The 18,535-nt window shown below is 32.2% G+C and overlaps 1 protein-coding gene across 1 annotated transcript; it reads left to right on the top strand.

Moving 5' to 3' along the window:
• Nucleotides 1–13,510: 13,510 nt before the first annotated feature.
• LOC143599404 (uncharacterized) lies at nucleotides 13,511–13,918 on the top strand. The gene has a single exon (XM_077077368.1). It carries the CDS (start codon nucleotides 13,511–13,513, stop codon nucleotides 13,916–13,918), a length of 408 nt encoding a protein of 135 aa, XP_076933483.1.
• The last annotated feature ends 4,617 nt before the right edge of the window (nucleotides 13,919–18,535 follow it).

Below are 18,535 nucleotides of genomic sequence, written 5' to 3'. Positions count from 1 at the left end.
GGACTCGTTTATCCTACGAGACGTTCAAGCATGGTTCGAGTTACCTAAAGTCTCGACGTCATCAAACTCAATCATAACAGCCCCCGAGGCCTCACATTCACCAACACGACCCTTAGATACTCCCGGGAATAAAGAAATCCCAATTTACCCCCTGGAAGCACTAGGTGACACTAATACGCGCGTTTAAGAGTCGTTTAGGCCATTAACATCCAACTCAGCCCCATGTGGACCCAACATGATAAAATCATAGCCAACAAATCCACAAGAAGCTACACGAGTCAAACGGGTCGGTAACTCGCAAGTATAAGGCACCAACCATTCAATAAACGCAATTGCGCGTTGTACCGACCCGTTTGAGTAACCGACAACCAATTCAGCCCCATAACTTATAAAAATGATTTTTCAACAGCCCGTACATCAAACCAAGTTCCCCCAAGCTGAATTGGTCGTTAATCACTTCAACCATCGCATTAAACGCATCAAACTACAATTCTAGTCAACCGAACTCTAACAATCAAACTACAACTAGTTCACCAATCTAACGAACACCAATGCACATGATTTTTAAGTATGATATACTAGACATACCTAGGAGTATTTTGGTGCAAAATCCTCAACCAAAACAGTCCCGAAAAGGTTAGGATTGACAGCCACCCGGTAAGCCTACAACACGCAATTTAACGATTAATACGCATGATATAAAGGTCAATTAAGGTGTAAAGACTTGGGGAATCGTAGTACTAACCATTAATTGATGTTTTATGCTCAACACTTGGCTGGAAAAAGGAAAATCACAGGGGGGGCTCCTAGCTGCCGATCGGGATTAGAGGGGGGAGGGGGGTTAGGGTTTTGTGATTAGTGTTATAACATAAAAATATTTCATTCTAGGCCCTCTAAATTGAATAATAAGGAAAATTGAAAGGAAAGTTAAATGCTTTAACGTACCGGGATGACGAAAAGGTTTCCGGGAGATGTCGGTTAAATCCCGAGAATTGTACATACTTTACAAGCTCCTAATCCTTGAACCGAAATTTTAACGGGTGTTACAATTTTTGGCATAAATCGAGTAAATTAAGATACAAGAAAAGGATTATAACTAAAATACATGTCCATATCCATAAATTACTAATCATGCATGAAATCTACAACTTATTTCATTGATTTAGTCATTAAATACATATTCGGTTTCCTAACGAGTGAATTTACTAAATATGGTTCGTTTTAGTGTTTTCTATATAAACAATCATCATAATCTTTGTCATAAACTTTTCTCTTACCCTAATACACTAACCCTAGCCGTCACTACCTCTGCTCATCATAAATTCTTTGGTTTTTGCTTATTTGTTGAAGATACGAGCTTGTTCGTTTGACTTTGCATGCGTATGGACCTTTGACTCATCATATCTCTTGATTCTTTCACTTTCCGGGTAAGTTGTAAACATAGAAATCGTTCATACATATTCCCTAGTCAATAAACTTCAATCAATTTCAGTGGTTGAAGAGTGTTGACTGGTCAAATCGTTTAAAACTCGTTAACAGGAAAAATAGTCAACTAGTTTGACTTAACGTTTTCTCATACTTCTGGTCGGATTCAACGTTCGGTCCAGAAGACTTTTATTATTTTAAAAAACTTTTAAGGCTACTGACCAAAACCCGACTTCCGACTCGCTGTTCGGATTCTGGTCAGTACCAGCTCGGTTAAATCTTAAAAAAAAACATAACTTGAGTTATAAACGTCCGTTTGGATTGATTCCATCGGCAACGAGTTCGTTTTTATTTATATTATCACAACTTAAAGTCTCAGATTCTGAATTGATATATCATTTGACGTGTAGTGGACGACTCGCTTGTTCGTTAGCTCGCTTATTTATATTTTTATTCGTTATTCATTAATCTAAGGTGAGTTTTATCATTCCCCTATTTTACTAACTTTGCTAAACGTTTTGGGGGCATATGCGTACTTATCTGTATTTCGTACTATATATATATATATATATATATATATATATATATATATATATATATATATATATATATATATATATATATATATATATATATATAGGGTTAGGTTAAAATTAAAACCCACTTGAGTTGTGAAAACTCTAGAAACTCATTCTCAACCACATGTTTTCAATTAAAGATTAAATCTTGTGGTCCACAATTAAAGTTAATAAAAAATATTAACATAAATATAACTTTTTCTCTCTTCTAAAAACATATAAAAAAATTAATAATAAAATGTTAAAAAATAGCAAAACAATTTTTTTTTAATGTTTCGATGTTTTGTATTAAATGTTACAACATATATTACATGTATAAAAAAACGATGTTACATAGGGTTTTCGTGGATTTTCACAACTCAAGTGGGTTTTCATATATATATATATATATATATATATATATATATATATATATATATATAGGGAGAGGATCAAGAGAAAACTCACATTTAGAGAGAAAATTAAAAAACTCCTAAAGAATTATTTTTAATTAAAAATAAAAAAATATTTTCAAAATTCTGTTTTAGCCATTATTCTTATATTTCACTCGAAAAATATAAAAAAAATAAAAAAAAACGTTGTAATGCACATACGTATTACTGTGCGATACCGTTGTATTACACATGTGTATTACTATGTATTTTTTAGTTTAATAGTATTTTATTACATATATTCAATATTTGTGTATTGTATATGTGTAGCACTGTTGTATTATATGGAAAAATAATAATAATAAAATAAAAATCGATGTGGTGCACATGTGCGTTAATGTTGTATTACACATACGTACTAATGTGTATTCGATGTGTGTATTAGTCTTATATTGCATATATACAATAGTGTGTATCAAATATGTGCAATAGTGTTGTATTCTATGCAATACAAACACTTTTACATATATGCAATGCGCACTATACCGACGAGGTTACCGACAAGTTTTTTTTTTTTTTTGAACCAATAACAACATATAAGAATAATGGAAAAAAAAACTTCAAAAAAAAATTTTTAAAAAGTTAAAAATAGTTTTTTAGAAGTTTTTAGGAGTTTTTAAGTTTTCTCTTTAAGAGGAGTTTTCACTAGAACCCACCCATATATATATATATATATATATATATATATATATATATATTTAAACAAATGCATACGTGTAATTGTGTGTGACTTAATCAAATATACGTGCTACTTGCTTACTTGTGTTAATATTCATTCATTCGTATATTCAGAGGGATCCATCGTATTCCCATATATTGGGTGCTCATGCTATTGACCAACCACTGATTCACTTGGCAACGGTCTACATACTTGTTTATGGTTTGATTACATTTACCACATTTATCACGTTATGCTTATTTATATTAACATGCAAAACTGGTGATATTCTCACTCAACTTTATGTTGACGAACTCTATTTTCTATGCATGTGCAAGTTGCTTGAATTGAAGTTTGGATATTTAGTCAAGACCATAGGTTTTAAATGAAGACAATCGTTAAATCACGTTTATAATCAATTATTTGAACTGTTTTGTAATATTTGTAAACTTGCGTGTATATTTGAAATAAAATAATTAAATAGATATTGTCACTTTTATATTATGATAATATCTTCGAGCTGTGAGCAATCGGATCACGTCCCGACATTTTTGCCTTAGGTTGGGGTGTGACAAAACTGGCTTAAGGTGGATCTTGATCCGCTAGTTCCACCTTGAGCATAGAAAGCAGTATCGGTGGATGGACTATAACCAGCAGTGTTATAAAAGCTAGTGTGGTTTATGGCACGCTATTTGTCATCCATATCATATAAGCTAATTACTTCTTTCATCTCATTGATAGTCAGTCTTGCCAAGTCCTTAGCCTTCTTAATCAATGCCACATTCAGACCCCAGATTTTAGGAAGGGAATTCAACAACTTCTGATTAACCTCAAGAAGAGTCAACTCAATCTTAGCAGATCTCATATTGGTCACTAGCTTAGTGAATCTCTGTAGTTGAGTAAAAAGAGATTCACTCAAGATGTGATTGAACATATTGAACTCCGGATTCAGCAGATCTCTTCTACTCTGCTACATATCCTCATTTCCCTCAAAAGTGTCTATAATGGTAGCTCATAACTCTTTAGCTGACTTTGCATCACTAAGACCAATCGCAATATCCGGAGATAGCGCTAAGGTGAGAGTAGAAAAGGCTTTCTCATTGTCCTCCACCAGAGCGAAGTCTTCATCAGTGAACAACTCCTCTGGTTTAGGAGCCATAGTTATATCCGCATCGTCCAACGTAAAAGTGACCACAGTTGGATCCCTCATAATTCTTCTCCAACCCTTGGAGCCTTTCATCTTCATATAGCTCTTGAACCGATACTTCCGCTCATCGTATCTATCAATAGATAGTGGACGAGGAACGCAAGTGGTGGTTCCCATTATGGAGTCAAGCTCCTGATGGATATTTGTTGAGGTCGATGTGTCATCCTTTGAGTACATTGTAGCTGAAAACTAGTAGCTTTAACTGAGAACTGAGCAATGACACCGAAAACCCAAACCAATTCCGAGAGTACTATTGAACCGAGAACTCCTTGTACCGAAATCCCTAAGACTGATAACCCAAAACACAACCGAAAGCAAACAATTTCCGAGAACCCCTTGTGTTGAGAACCAGAAGAGCCAAGAACCAAGGTGAACCGAGAATACTATTTGACTTGATCAACACTCTGAATCTGATAAACACGGGATTTCAATATCTTCTAATTTTTTTTCCACGATTTAAACAAATCTTATCTCAAAACCTTCAACCAAAAGTCCTAAAAACCTGATGAATATTTGTTCTTCGTGTTCTTCGGCTTCTGGTATGCTTCAAGAATCTTTCGAGAAATAATACCTCAAAAACTCCAAAAACATCAACTTCTTGAATCTTTGATATTGCAACCGAGTCTAGAATATGTCTATTGGCTATGATACCACTTGTAAGTCCCGAATCTGGATCACTACAAAGCAATACCTACTTAGGACATGATTGGGCAAAATCCAAACACGTGATGAATCAAGAAACTAATAAAAATAACACAAAACACAGGATTCAAAGCACGCGTTTATTATAAACGTCGGGTACTTAATCCCGTAATACGAAATCGGTTACACCTTAGAGAGAAACTAATTGACTAGCCTCTAGCAATAATGATAATCATTTAGATTATATATGCTAGTACAAGCCATATAGGCTAAGCGCAAGCCTAACCCGTCAAGCCCACCGAAATCCATAAGGATTTCGATCTATTACAAACAAAACCGAAAGCACAATACAAAACATAAACCACAAAATATCTCCTAGCAGCGCTGACCCCTGCTGTGTTTGTGACTAGATTGTTTGTAATGATCGATGCTTTGAGGTATTTTTGTTTATGGTTTGGTTGTGTTGATGTTTGAACAATTTATTTTCATATACTTTGTTTGGATGCTTTTAGACAGTATTATCGGTTATGTACTATGCCCACTTTCGAGCAGCATGGGTTCTTATATACTCGTTCCTACTTTATGTTTTATATTTTGTGTGTTTGTGGTTGTATCTATAGATTTTATGCAATTAAGATATATGTAGTGATTAAAACAACCCGACGGATTGCAAGGAAACAACAATAGCAAAAATTTTGTCTCAGCTTGTAGGGAATTTCAATTCCTTTTAAGCCTTGTTTTCCATTTATATTTTGAATCTTTTCACATTGAGGACAATGTGAGATTCAAATGTGGGGAAGGGTTTACACTTGGCCAAACCAAGTCTAAAATAGAAATTTTTGAACAATTCTTTAAAATTAATCTTTTTGCAGTAATAAAAATCATTAGCTTCTTAAATATTTTTGAAAAACCGGAAAACTAAGAAATAATGAGAAACATTAAAGCAAAATTAACCCACCTCAAAAGTGAAAAATTGAAAGAATAGTTTGTAATAATGAGACTACTATATACAAAATATGGTGTTTTCACCCAATCCTTCTGTTTTATGAGAATTAAGCCTCATGCAGATATTCAAGAAAATACTCATATATTGAATACTTTTGAGTGAGTCGGATACTTTTGAGTGAGTCAGATACTTTCTGCGGATTAGAACTTGTCTTGAGAATTCTATTCGAGATCAGACGAAATGTTTCATAAAAAGAAAGGTAATAGATTTCCAGCAAACCCAAAATCTCCAAAAACCGCAAACAACCACAGTCAAAACCCTATCAAACTAACCCTATACCAAGAACCATAAACCCTATTCCTATCACCAACACCCTTTCTTACCAACTTACCCTTTCACTGGTAGAATTCATCATTGGTCTTTCATCGCCAGACCCTAAAGAACTGGAATGCATTCTTTCGATTTTAATTACATTGATGCCTACAATTCGTAAAACCTAGGTTACCTCCAGAACTTAGGGAGATAATCTTTCTCTTTTGCAATGAGGTGAGGAAAAGTGGTGCCAGGAGGAACAAAGGCCACCACTTTGTGGGATCTCCATAAACACAATGAAAAGAATAGCAAAAAGCTAATAATGATGTTTGGGCTGCAAAAACTGGTCTCACGAAGGAAGATGTAGAGTAAGTCAAACCCAATCCCAAGATGAATATACCGAACTAATGAGAGTGGGGGCTACTAGGCTCAAAGCCTAAGGATCTATTAAAGTTGGAAGTTATGTTCAGAACAGGGTTGAGGAGGAACTGATCCACATCTTAGACATAGCCGATCTTAACGATCTGACCTTAAAAAAGTCATTAGGCTTGTAAAAAAAGTGTTGGACGAAGAATGGAGCAAAGACAAGAAAAGAAGGAATTTTGAAAAAGAATCTCATTAGTCGTACCCCTCCGAAAACACCCTTGCCGATAAACCTGACAAAACCAATCATTTACACAAAAACCTATGGAAAGATGCTATTTTTAACGTATACAACATTTCACAAAGTGGGTGGAGAATTAATCTCTCGACAAGTATATCTTTTGTAAGTTGCATCTTAACTATGGAATGTATATGCATACAGCATTACATGTACGTCTAGATATAAAGCCGAGTGTGTGTGAACAATACGAGCACATGACGTTTTGCATAAAAAGAAGCTCATAAAAGCAGGCCATAGTTTAAAATATCACCACATATATTAACATGTTTTGCTCTTATGCATTACCGGGACTTTCTGAAACCGCTCGGGATGTTTACCTTTGGTTCAACATGTTGTTCAAAGAATTCGTTCAAAGCTTTCTTGAGGACAAGAAAGGTTCAAGTTTGAGGAGATTTGATGCATATAAAATTATACATCTTTTAAGCACTAAAATATCTCCAAATAGGCATAATATCAGCAATAATATTAGAATAAATAATCACTAATGTTTATAATTTATATTTCTAGGTAAATATAGCATTAAAGAATAAAGCGAGCTCATATACGAGGAAAAACGAAGAAAACTGTGAAAACCAACTCAATACAGCCCATGATGAAGCAAGGCATGGCCATGTTACAAGCATACGACGAAGAGACAAAATTCAAAAGTCACAACATGGCCCATGTTGACACTAACACACCCCATGTTGAAAGTAGAAGATGAAAAGACAAAACTAATGAAAATATGGGCCATATTGACATCAACACGCAACCTAGTGATAGTACAAGAGAAAAGACAAAATAGAAACTTCCTGGCCCACCACGAGCCGTGCCTAGCCTAAACACGGGTCGTGTTCTCTTTCCTGCTGTACTTTTTGACAACGAGCATTTAACACTATCAGATAAAACACTCAACACGATCGTGCCCACATCAACATGGGCCGTGTTGAGACCCCTAATCAACCTATAAATTGAATGCTCATCAACCACATTCATTACACCATCAAGAACACTTAGTGCACTTCACCTACCTCCTTTCACCACTATTAATAAAGGAATTATCCCACCCATCCATCTTTTGAAGATCAAGGAGATTAAGCTCTTGTAAGATGTCATTAGCATCAAAGATGAGTCATCCATATTGGTTAGATTGGTTTAATTTGATCATGTTTGTATCTATTACTTTAATGCATAACATTATACTTAGTATTGGCTAAACTTTCATAGTATCATTTTGGTTATAATGAGTATTAACTAAAGTTTAATGATATTGATTAAACATGTGATAATTAGGTTATAAAAAGTAAAGATTATGTTACAATTATCACTTGATGAGGAATGTTAAATCATCTTTAAAAGAGACACCAAGAGTCGAGCTTGATGATAATTCGGGAAACTGCCATTCTTGGGAGGTCTTGGTTAATAAAATATAAACCTTATAAGAGACATCAAGTACCGAGCTTGATGATGAGCAGGGGAACTGCCATTCTTGTAAGGGCTTGGTTTATAAAACATAAATTCTAATAAAAGCATTGACCAAACGAAGTATTGTAGTAATTAATCATCTTTAAAATGGGAAAGTTGACAATGATGTGTAAAGGGATTGTTGATGTTAATTCACTTAAATTGGTTGATTACTTGTCTAGTGAGTTTGCAACATAATCTATTTTAAACAACTTTTGGATTATTATTACTAAGTTCTATAATTATCCAAAAGTTGTGTGGGTTAATACTTGGTCAACAAGGTTAATCCTTTACAACTTAATTAATCTTAATGGTATTTTAATTATTTTACAAAGGTTATTTTTTACTAAATTATCAAGAACAATTCAATAAGTAATTTAAGTGATTGGCTCATCTTTAAAGTAAGTTATCTTATGAATACTTAATATAAACCAACTTGCTTACATAAATGATGTTTTAGTGAAAATCATGAAGTCATTCAGACCTCTTTCTTTAATTATCATGGAATATCATGACTTAGAATAAGGTGTTATTCCCACATTTAAATACCAAAGCAGGTTTATATCATATGTTTACCAACTAATTTTTAAACTTAGTTAAGAGGAGTTTTAACCAAGATGGTAAAGTTTTATCCTTGATCATCTCCATGAAAATATAAAACCCAATAATATTGTTTTCAATTTATGTTTTTAAATTTCTTTTAAATTTACTTGTTAAAAACAAAGCAATTATGATGTTTACTTCCGGTTAACGTAAATACGACGATTTAGTAGTAAAAATCAAGCAAATGCGTCCATGGATCGATACATGGTTTCTACCCAAACTATACTATATATATGATAGGTATATTTGCCTATTTGTGTGTGGTCTAGTTAGGATAAAAATCATTTTGTAAATTTAAAACTTGACCTTGTAAGAAGCAAAACTCTTTTGAAAAACTAACAACTTTTCATACCACTCCACATCATATCAGTTGTGCTGGAGATTGTGCTTGAAACACCATTAGTTCACTTGTACTTCCTTCACCAGTAGGGGGTACTATGTGCATATCCGTGTTGCTGACGAATATGTTTTGGAACGCTTCTACTAAGCCACTCATGTTGTTAATCAAAACAATAAAAACAACGAACTCCAAAAAAATTATATTATTTATATTTACGTGTGGTAAGAATCTTATCCGTATAGTTAACACGGAAGTTAATACATTTATTTCCTAACTATTATGTTTAAGATTAGGTATTATTAAAATACCCATATTTCTTAAACCAGTAGCTCTGATACCCCTTCAACTGTTACCGACCTTGATCCTATTCCCCGGAAGGGGAGCCGTGAACATAAGCGGTGGTATCAGTGTTTATTAAAATATTTTGCAGCGTAATATTTCATCAGGATCGTATTTAGGAAAAATGTTTTAGAGTTATAAAAACTCCATGATTCTTATTTCATAAACTTGGAATAAAACCAATTTTTATACAAGCATAAGTTTTATAGGGATAAATCCTAATTTACAAAACACATTTCTTTATTTCTGTGACAAACCACTTATTTAAGCTGAAAGCCCGCGGACATCATTCATGTGTCTTTAACAGGTCACTTGAAACATGTTTAAAAATATGCAGTCAGCAAGAAATACGTTGAGTACATTCATTTGTAAATGACACATTTCTATAGTTATAGCATTAAAATGTTTTTACACCTGCCTGCTTACAAATTAGTGAAAGGTACTTGTCACTTAATCGTATCTGTGACTATGGTCATATTATTTATTGGCTAACACTTGTCCAATAAGTAACGTGTAATAGCCATTAGGCAAGCCTTGTATACAAAACCCCATAATACCAATAGTAGCCATCTCGTAAGTCTATAGAGACTTACTCACTGTGATGTAATTAAAATCTTTTGAAAATATTTTATAAGCATTTGGACAATCTGTCATGAATTTAATGAGTTTTAAAAATCATCGTGGCAATATTGGAAGACCAGTTGCCTCACACAAATATGAGTTGTACAAAAACTCAAATGTCTCACCTTGTAAGTTTATAATTTACAAACCTTCTGGTAATTAAGCAAAAACTTTACACGATGCCACAAGTCTCACCTTGTTCCGACAAAGATTGGATTCGTGTACGAAAGCTTCTTTCGATCGGATTAGGGTATCATTACGGCTACTCGAGGTATTATACCAAATATATATATATATATATGTGTGTGTGTGTGTGTGTGTGTGTGTGTGAAATTAAGAGAGAGAATGAGGTTTTGTATGCCGGAACTAAGCCTAGGTTCCTATCCTTTTATAGCTGAATTTTGGTTTCGTCGCGTATGACAACAACCACAAACAAACGGCGTCGTGAAGACCCTATAGCTTCGCCGAGCCCGCCCTAACTATATCATGTGGCAGGCAACATGTCACATCTGCGTAGTGACCACGTTGCGTATCGCGATGAGTTTCTTTAGTGTTTGTCGCGTAGCACGACAGGCGCAAAAGTTTTCTGGATAACTATAAGCCTTCGCGTATCATAACGAGGCTTTTATCTATCCGTCGCGTGGCGCGATTGGAAGATAATTAAAAAATTTTATTTCAAAGTGCAAGTGCGCCATCAATGCACCACATTGCACCCATCGCACTTTGCCCGAGCCCGTGCCTATGCCCATGCGCGTCGGGTGCCTCACACCCTCGCTAATGTGTGTCTTGTTATACAGGAATATTATCAGGTGAGCCATCTTCCTTGTTAGAAAACAGGTTTTTTCTCTTAGCAATGTGAGACAAGTTTTCTTTTCATGTGTGGAATAACTTTACTTTCTTATTTCACCAATGTGGGATAAATCCACAAACTTATTTCTTCAAAATGTGATAATTCACTTTACCTTTTGCTTATATTTTGATTTGTTATACTAACCATACCTAGGTTTATATAGGCTAACCCAATTTGTTAACCAACACATTACTAATTATAATTACAAGACTTGGAGTCTGAAATTATGTCTAACAAATAATGAGATTTTTAACTGACTCATATTTCACATAGTGTGGTTAAGCTAAAAAGATAAGTAAAATAGAAAAAAAAAATAAAAAAAATTGATGCTTCGTATATGAGCCTCCTCTCTCCTTTCTAACACACTCTTTGATGCCCTTGTGGATGCGATGGTAGTGAGCGGCTCACAATGAATAACCTTACTTAAATAATAATTGTAATTATAAATTCATATCTTTAACTCTAAATAGCATAATTGTATTATCTTAACCGTAAATAAATAGCATTTTAAATCAACATTCTACTTATTTGTATCAATAAAGGGGCAAGGAAAACGGTAAACTGAGTCGTGTTAACGACTTTTTGATGAAACTTGATACGAGTATGTCAGTGTATGTCAAACCTTAAAAGCAATGTTTTAGGCAGGTGATTAACATGAACACAATCCTTTGACCCAAAACTTTTAACTCTCATTTATTTCTTTATTCATATATGTAAAAATAAAAAATTTATGATTAGAAATATAAACAGGCTTCAAATGTTTAAACTTTATAGTAAAACATAATGCATATAAATGAATAGAGATATAAATATAAAAGCCTTTTAAGCTTACCAAACAAACATGTCAACTTATTTATACATAAGGTTAGCTCAAACACGATCCGTTATATTCGCATGTTAACTTTTTATTTAGAAAAAATATAAGCCTAAACTCATACTTTTCGTGTTAGATATACATAGGATAGCCAATAAGCTTTAACTCAACTATATTGAAGTGAAATTGAAGATTTTAGCTAAAGACCGTAAAGTCTCAACTTTGAATCTAATCCCAGCCGGATTTTATCATATTGGACCTTCAAATGACGGGTTTTTCCGAAAACGTAAAAGGGTGGATTTGGATACGTAATGCTTTCTGTAATCACGAGACTTTATTCGCTGAGTTAGAGAAAAAAAAAGGATAAACATAGAATAAAAACATGTTTATCTAATTACAAAAGTCCAAAATCAACGGCGCAATATAAATGGTAATGATAAGTTGATAAGACATGATGATATAAAATAAAAATCAAAACGTAACCCATGTGAGTTTTGTTTTGTTTTGTTTATGGTGACGTGTACTGAAACTTACATCCAAATGATTAAAGCTGGCTTTGTCTTCTTCTTCTTCTTCCTCCTCAACTCACCCCTATATTTACACCCATCGCCATTATTATTATTATCATCAGCACAAACCCGAATAAACCGTCAAGCTTATTACTTTTATTCACTTCAATTCCTGCAATGCATATGAAACTGTTGTTGACATTCAGGCTGTTGTTGATCGGTGGAGAAGTTGTTGAAGGAGGTGAGTGGGAAAAAGAACGATAGGGTTCTCAGAATTATTGCAATTTTGGTGAAATTGGAACGATTTGCGGTTAATCACGGATACTGGTGAGTGTGATTTCGTTCATTTCGATAAATTGTTAATGATCCATGGTTTATTTAGCTTCATTATTGTGATTATTGAAATATTGATGAAATTGATGGGTGATTTGTAATAGGTTTTGGTTAATCACGAAAACCCATAATTTTGATTTCGTTAATTTCGATTAATTGTTAATAATTTGGGAAATTTTTCAAAATGACCCATTTATTCCCTCTCCTGATTCAAGGTTTCAGGTTTTTTCTCAAGCTATCTCATCCTCAACGACTTGTTAGATTATCGAGACGACAAGTTAATTATCCAATGGTAGCATGTTGTGGCCTATCTGTTTTAAGTATTACGCGTTCCTACTTAAGACAACTAGGTCACGACACGTTAGTAGTTAAAGCATGTAGGCCACGACGCGTTAGTAGTAACCACAGGTAGGCCACGATACGTTAGTAGTTAAAACGCGTAGGCGACGATGCGTTACCCTTGGATAATTAACTCGTCGTCTCGAGAGTCTAACAGGTCATCGACGACGAGATAGCTTAGGAACAAACCTGAAATCTTGAATTCAGAGGAACATCTTTGGAACCTTTTTTAATATACGGGTCATTTTGGGAATATCCCCTAATAATTTAGGGTTTATAAAGCTTCAAGAATTGTGTTTGCTAAAATTTTGGTGAAATTTATGCATGATTTGAAATCGTGTTGACGCATGTTTTTTATTTCGTTAATTTTGAAATAGTGTTTAAATTAAGACAGAAGGCAAACGGCTAACAAGCTGCGCCAGAAGCCCTTTTCGAATTCTGAGATTTGGAACGATAATGCTAAAGGATACTGTTAAGACGAACAGTGGCGGTGACGTGGAGTTTGTGAAATGCGAGTGTTGCCGATTAACAGAGGAGTGTACCGCGGCATACATTGCATCCGTGAGGGGCAATTACCATGGGCGATGGATATGTGGACTGTGTGTGGAGGCAGTGAAGGACGAGATGGAACGATCGTCTTCCATGTTGTCGAAGGAAGAAGCGTTGGATCGGCATATGAGGTTTTGTAAAAGTTTCCGGTCGGAGATGAGTTCGCCAGCGAGGAATCCGGCAGAGCTGCTGATTAGAAGCTTGGATTCGCCGAGAGCTGGTTCGGGTCGACCGGAGAATTCGGACTGCCGGAGGCTGTCGACGTCAGCGTCGATGGTGCGGTCTAATGCTAGCCGGTTTAGTTTCCGTGATTGATGAATTATGGGGTTCAAGTGTTTAATAGATTGAAAATTTGATAAACTCAGATTTTCGATATATATAAGTGAAGATTTAGTTGAATAAATTTCTTTAATTACTCAAATGAATAATAAGTGATTGATTAATATTTCTTTTTCTTTTAAGTGGTATTATTATAATTTAAATTCTCTAAGGTCTATTTTTTTTTTTGGGTTAAATTCGAGAGCCTAAATATTCAGATTGTGAATAGGACAAGTATCCGGGTATGATCAATCCGGATCTTTTTTTTATTAAAATGGAGGGGTAGAAAAATTATTTATTAAAATGGGTGATTTGAAAAATATTTAACAAATTAAGTTAATTTCTAAATGTTTATCTTAATCTTATTAATCATAGAGCATTCTTTATCTGTTCTCTAAAAATATGGAGATTCGTAAATTTTATAGTATAGTTATGAGTGGTTGTGAGTAGAGAAAAGAGAATGTTATATAGGAAAGTTAAATTTGAGTAATCACTGTTCATAACGTATAATTGTTTAATATTTTTTAAAAGTGGTTGTGAGTGAATAAAAAGAGAACATATAACGGTAAAGCTATAAAAATTATTATTTAATTAAATAAGAGAGAGAAAAACTATGATTTTTAATGTAACTATATGATATATCTATATCTATAATGTATATATAAATGAAACATTTAAAACCTCTATAGTTGCTTCCTAAATTCTCTCAAGACACCAGATTGTTTTATTTGTAAATAGAGGCTTCTCATGCATTTGACTCGAATTTATGGGTACGGGTCTCACCAAACCCAAATAACTCCATAAACGGGTTATAACATCTCATTAAATAAAAAATTAATCTAACCAAATATTTGATATGAAAATCCTATAAAATAACGATATACTAAAAATTAATATATGATTTTTTTAAATATATTATTTATAATTAAGAACAATTTTATACTAAAAAATAAGTGGGGTCTCACCAAACCCAGATAAGTTTTAAACCGGGTTATAACATGTCAATTAATCGTGAAATTCTTTATCATCAAACCCTAAGTATATTATTAAATTTCTTACAATAAATAAATTAGAATTCAAAAAATATCTAAATATTATAATCGAATAATATAAAACAACCCCCGTAATACGGGAGATAAATTAAATAAAAAATTAATCTTACTAAATATTTGATATGAAAATCATATAAAATAGCGATATACTAAAATTAATATCCGATATGTTATTTATAATTCAAAAACAATTTTATAGTAAAAGAAAATAAGCGGTTATGGGTCACCAAATCTAGATAGCTTTTAAACGGGTTGTAACGTATCATTTATTTGTTATACCATTTAATCATCAAACCCTAAGTATATTAATAACTTTCTTACAATAAAGAAAATTAAAATCTAAAAAATAAATATTAAAAAAGAAAAATGTAAAACAATCCCCGTAATACGGAAGATAAAACCTAGTATATATATATAATAGGGAATTGGTTGGGATGCTCATATTGAACAAAATAATTTCTATTAAATGTTTCTATAATTCTATATAAAAAAATAATTTATATTATATGTTTCTGTAACTCTATATAACAGAGAGAGAAAAATTGAATTAAAAATAATAAAAATTTTAATATTTCATCTTGTTAAATTCAAAATCATTAAAAAAAGCGCTTTTGAAAAACTGATTTTATATTCATTATGAACTAGCTTTTATCTCTCGTATTAAAGGGTTTGTTTTAAGTTATTCGTTTTTATAATTAAAACAGTTCTTTTTTATTTTATTTTTATTATAATCGCGTGAAGTTTGGGATTCCACCACAAAGATTTTACCCCCAATTCAATTGATAAGATGGCTTATAATAGCTTATAATCTTTCCCAATTTCCATAAAAAGATGGTTCTATAAAGAAAAATTACTCTAATGTAAAATCATTGAAATGTCGCTCATCATCCTACTTATTAGTGGATAGCAAAATGTTGACAAAGAAAAATCCAAGGAAAAGACAAATATAATATAATTAGGGTTTGATAATGAAAGTTTTATAAATAAATGAGATGTTATAACCGGGTTTAAAAGCTATATGGGTTTGATGAGATCCATGAACTATGAAAATTATTGTTTGATAATTAAAGAATTATTTCACACATAAATGAGATCTTATACTCTGATCAGGGTTTGATGAGACCCATGACCCACGAAAATTGTTGTTTGATTATGAAAGAGTTTTACAAATAAATATGATGTTATAACTTATTTAAGGACTATCAGATTTGGTAAGACCCATACATGCAAATTCGGGTCAAATGCATCAAAAGCCTCAAATCATAAATCTAACAATCTGATGGCTCGAGATGGGGTGAGCCGGCAACCAAACAGATAAAAAATAGGTCGAAAATATGAATTTAGATTAGTCTAAGTGAAAATGTTTAGGAGTGTAATTGTTGTTTTGTTTTGTTGCCGCCCCTTGCTAATTAACTTCTTGTTATGAGGGATTCAACTTTGAAACTTGTAGTTCAAAAAAGAAGACATAACAATTTCATATGTGATTTATGAAATATTAACTTTAAAGTACGAAACACGTTATTTATAAAAAATAATAATAATTATTATTTATTAAGTGCAATATGTATACACACACTAGCTTTTAGCCCCCACCTCCTGGTTCTATTACGGAGTTGTTTTACATTATTCGTTTCTAATGTTTATATATATATATATATATATATATATATATATATATTAATTTTATATAACGCAAGGAAGTTAATAATATTCTTAGAATTTGATGATTAAAGGGTTTCAAAAATAAATGAGATGTTATAATCCGATATATATATATATATATATATATATATATATATATATATATATATATTAATTTTATATAACGCAAGGAAGTTAATAATATTCTTAGAATTTGATGATTAAAGGGTTTCAAAAATAAATGAGATGTTATAATCCGGTTTAAAAGCTATTTAGGTTTGGTGAGACCCATGATCCGCTTATTTTTATACTATAAAATTGTTTTTTAATTATAAATAATATCTTTTTTTTAAATCGGATATTAGTTTTTAATATATACCTATTTTATATATCTTCATATCAAATATTCGGTGAAATTAATTTTTAATATAATGAGATGTTATAATCCATTTAAGAGCTATCTGAGTTTGGTGAGACCCATACCCATGCATGAAAATCATCTATTTACAAATAAAGTAATATGTTAACTTGAGAGAATGTAGGGAGCAACCAGAGAGTTTTTAAATATTTCGTTTATAAATATGTGTGTGTGTGTGTGTGTGTGTGCAAGGGAGGGATATTTTGAGAACCTTGTTGAGTTTTAAGAACATAAAACTTGATTCTTAACCACACATTTAATTAAATATATTAGATTATGTGATTGAGATTAAATGTGACTAAAATATTAAAGTATGAGAGAGGATAAATATGTACAGTGATTACACAACTTTAAACGTCCGTTACACATATATAATAAGTCGACTCGGTGCGTAAAAAATTCTTTAATTTTTTTACGTATATGTAACCTACATATATTACGTATTTTTAAAAAAATAAAAAATAAATAAATTTTTACGTTGAGTTCTTTCGAGTTCTTAAAACTCAAAGTGGTTCTCATTTGAAATCTCCCATATATATATATATATATATATATATATATATATATATATATATATATATATATATATATATATATATATAGGGTAAGGTTAAAATGAAAAAACCCATTTGAGTTGTGAAAACCCGCGAAAACCCTATATAACATCGTTTTTTTTTTTTTGTTACATGTAATATATGTTGTAACATTTAATACAAAACATCAAAAAAAATGTTTTGCTATTTTTTAATATTTTTATACTAATTTTTATATATGTTTTCAGGAAAGAGAAAAAGTTATATTTACATTTTTAATTCACTTTAATTGTGGAACACAAGATTTAAACATTAATTAAAAACATGTGGTTGAGAATAGGTTTCTAGAGTTTTCACAACTCAAGTGGGTTTCATTTTATACTTAGCCTATATATATATATGTTACATGCACCAATCGACCGGTGTGCCGATTGTTGAGTGTTATATGCCTTATGTCCAAGGCTTGATGCAAAACTACTATCGAGTTGGGGGTCTCACCGGAAGCAGCCTCTCTATTCATACGGTATAAAGGTAAGGCTGTCTACATCTTACCCTCCTCAGACCCTACCATAGCTTTGCTATTGGTGGGATATACTAAATACGATGATATATATATATATATAGGAAAGTGTTAGAATGAAAACCCACTTGAGTTGTGAAAACTCTAGAAACTCATTCTCAACCACATGTTTTTAGTTAAAGTTTTAATCTTGTGGTCCACAATTAAAGTGAATAAAAAATAGAAGTATAAATATAAATTTTTCTCTCTCCTGAAAACATACAAAAAAATTAGTAAAAAAATGTAAAAAATAGCAAAACAATTTTTTTTTGATATTTTGTATTAAATGTTACAACATATATTATGTGTATAAAAAAAACGATGTTACATAGGGTTTTCACGACTCAAATGGGTTTTCATTTTCATTCTATACTTTGGTTAGGATAAATAAAAGCTCACTTGAGTTACGAA

This window comes from Bidens hawaiensis, unplaced genomic scaffold, assembly GCF_021521415.1.
Source record: "Bidens hawaiensis isolate Kalapana, Puna unplaced genomic scaffold, B.hawaiensis_p1.1 tig00052144_1, whole genome shotgun sequence".
Lineage (NCBI taxonomy): Eukaryota > Viridiplantae > Streptophyta > Magnoliopsida > Asterales > Asteraceae > Bidens > Bidens hawaiensis.
The sequence above is the reverse complement of the archived record's forward strand: the minus strand, read 5'-3'. Positions and strand labels throughout refer to the sequence as shown.

What these genes read in the sequence shown, in the direction of transcription:
- LOC143599404 (XM_077077368.1), top strand. Translation starts at nt 13,511, where the DNA reads ATGCTAAAGGATACTGTTAAGACGAACAGTGGCGGTGACGTGGAGTTT.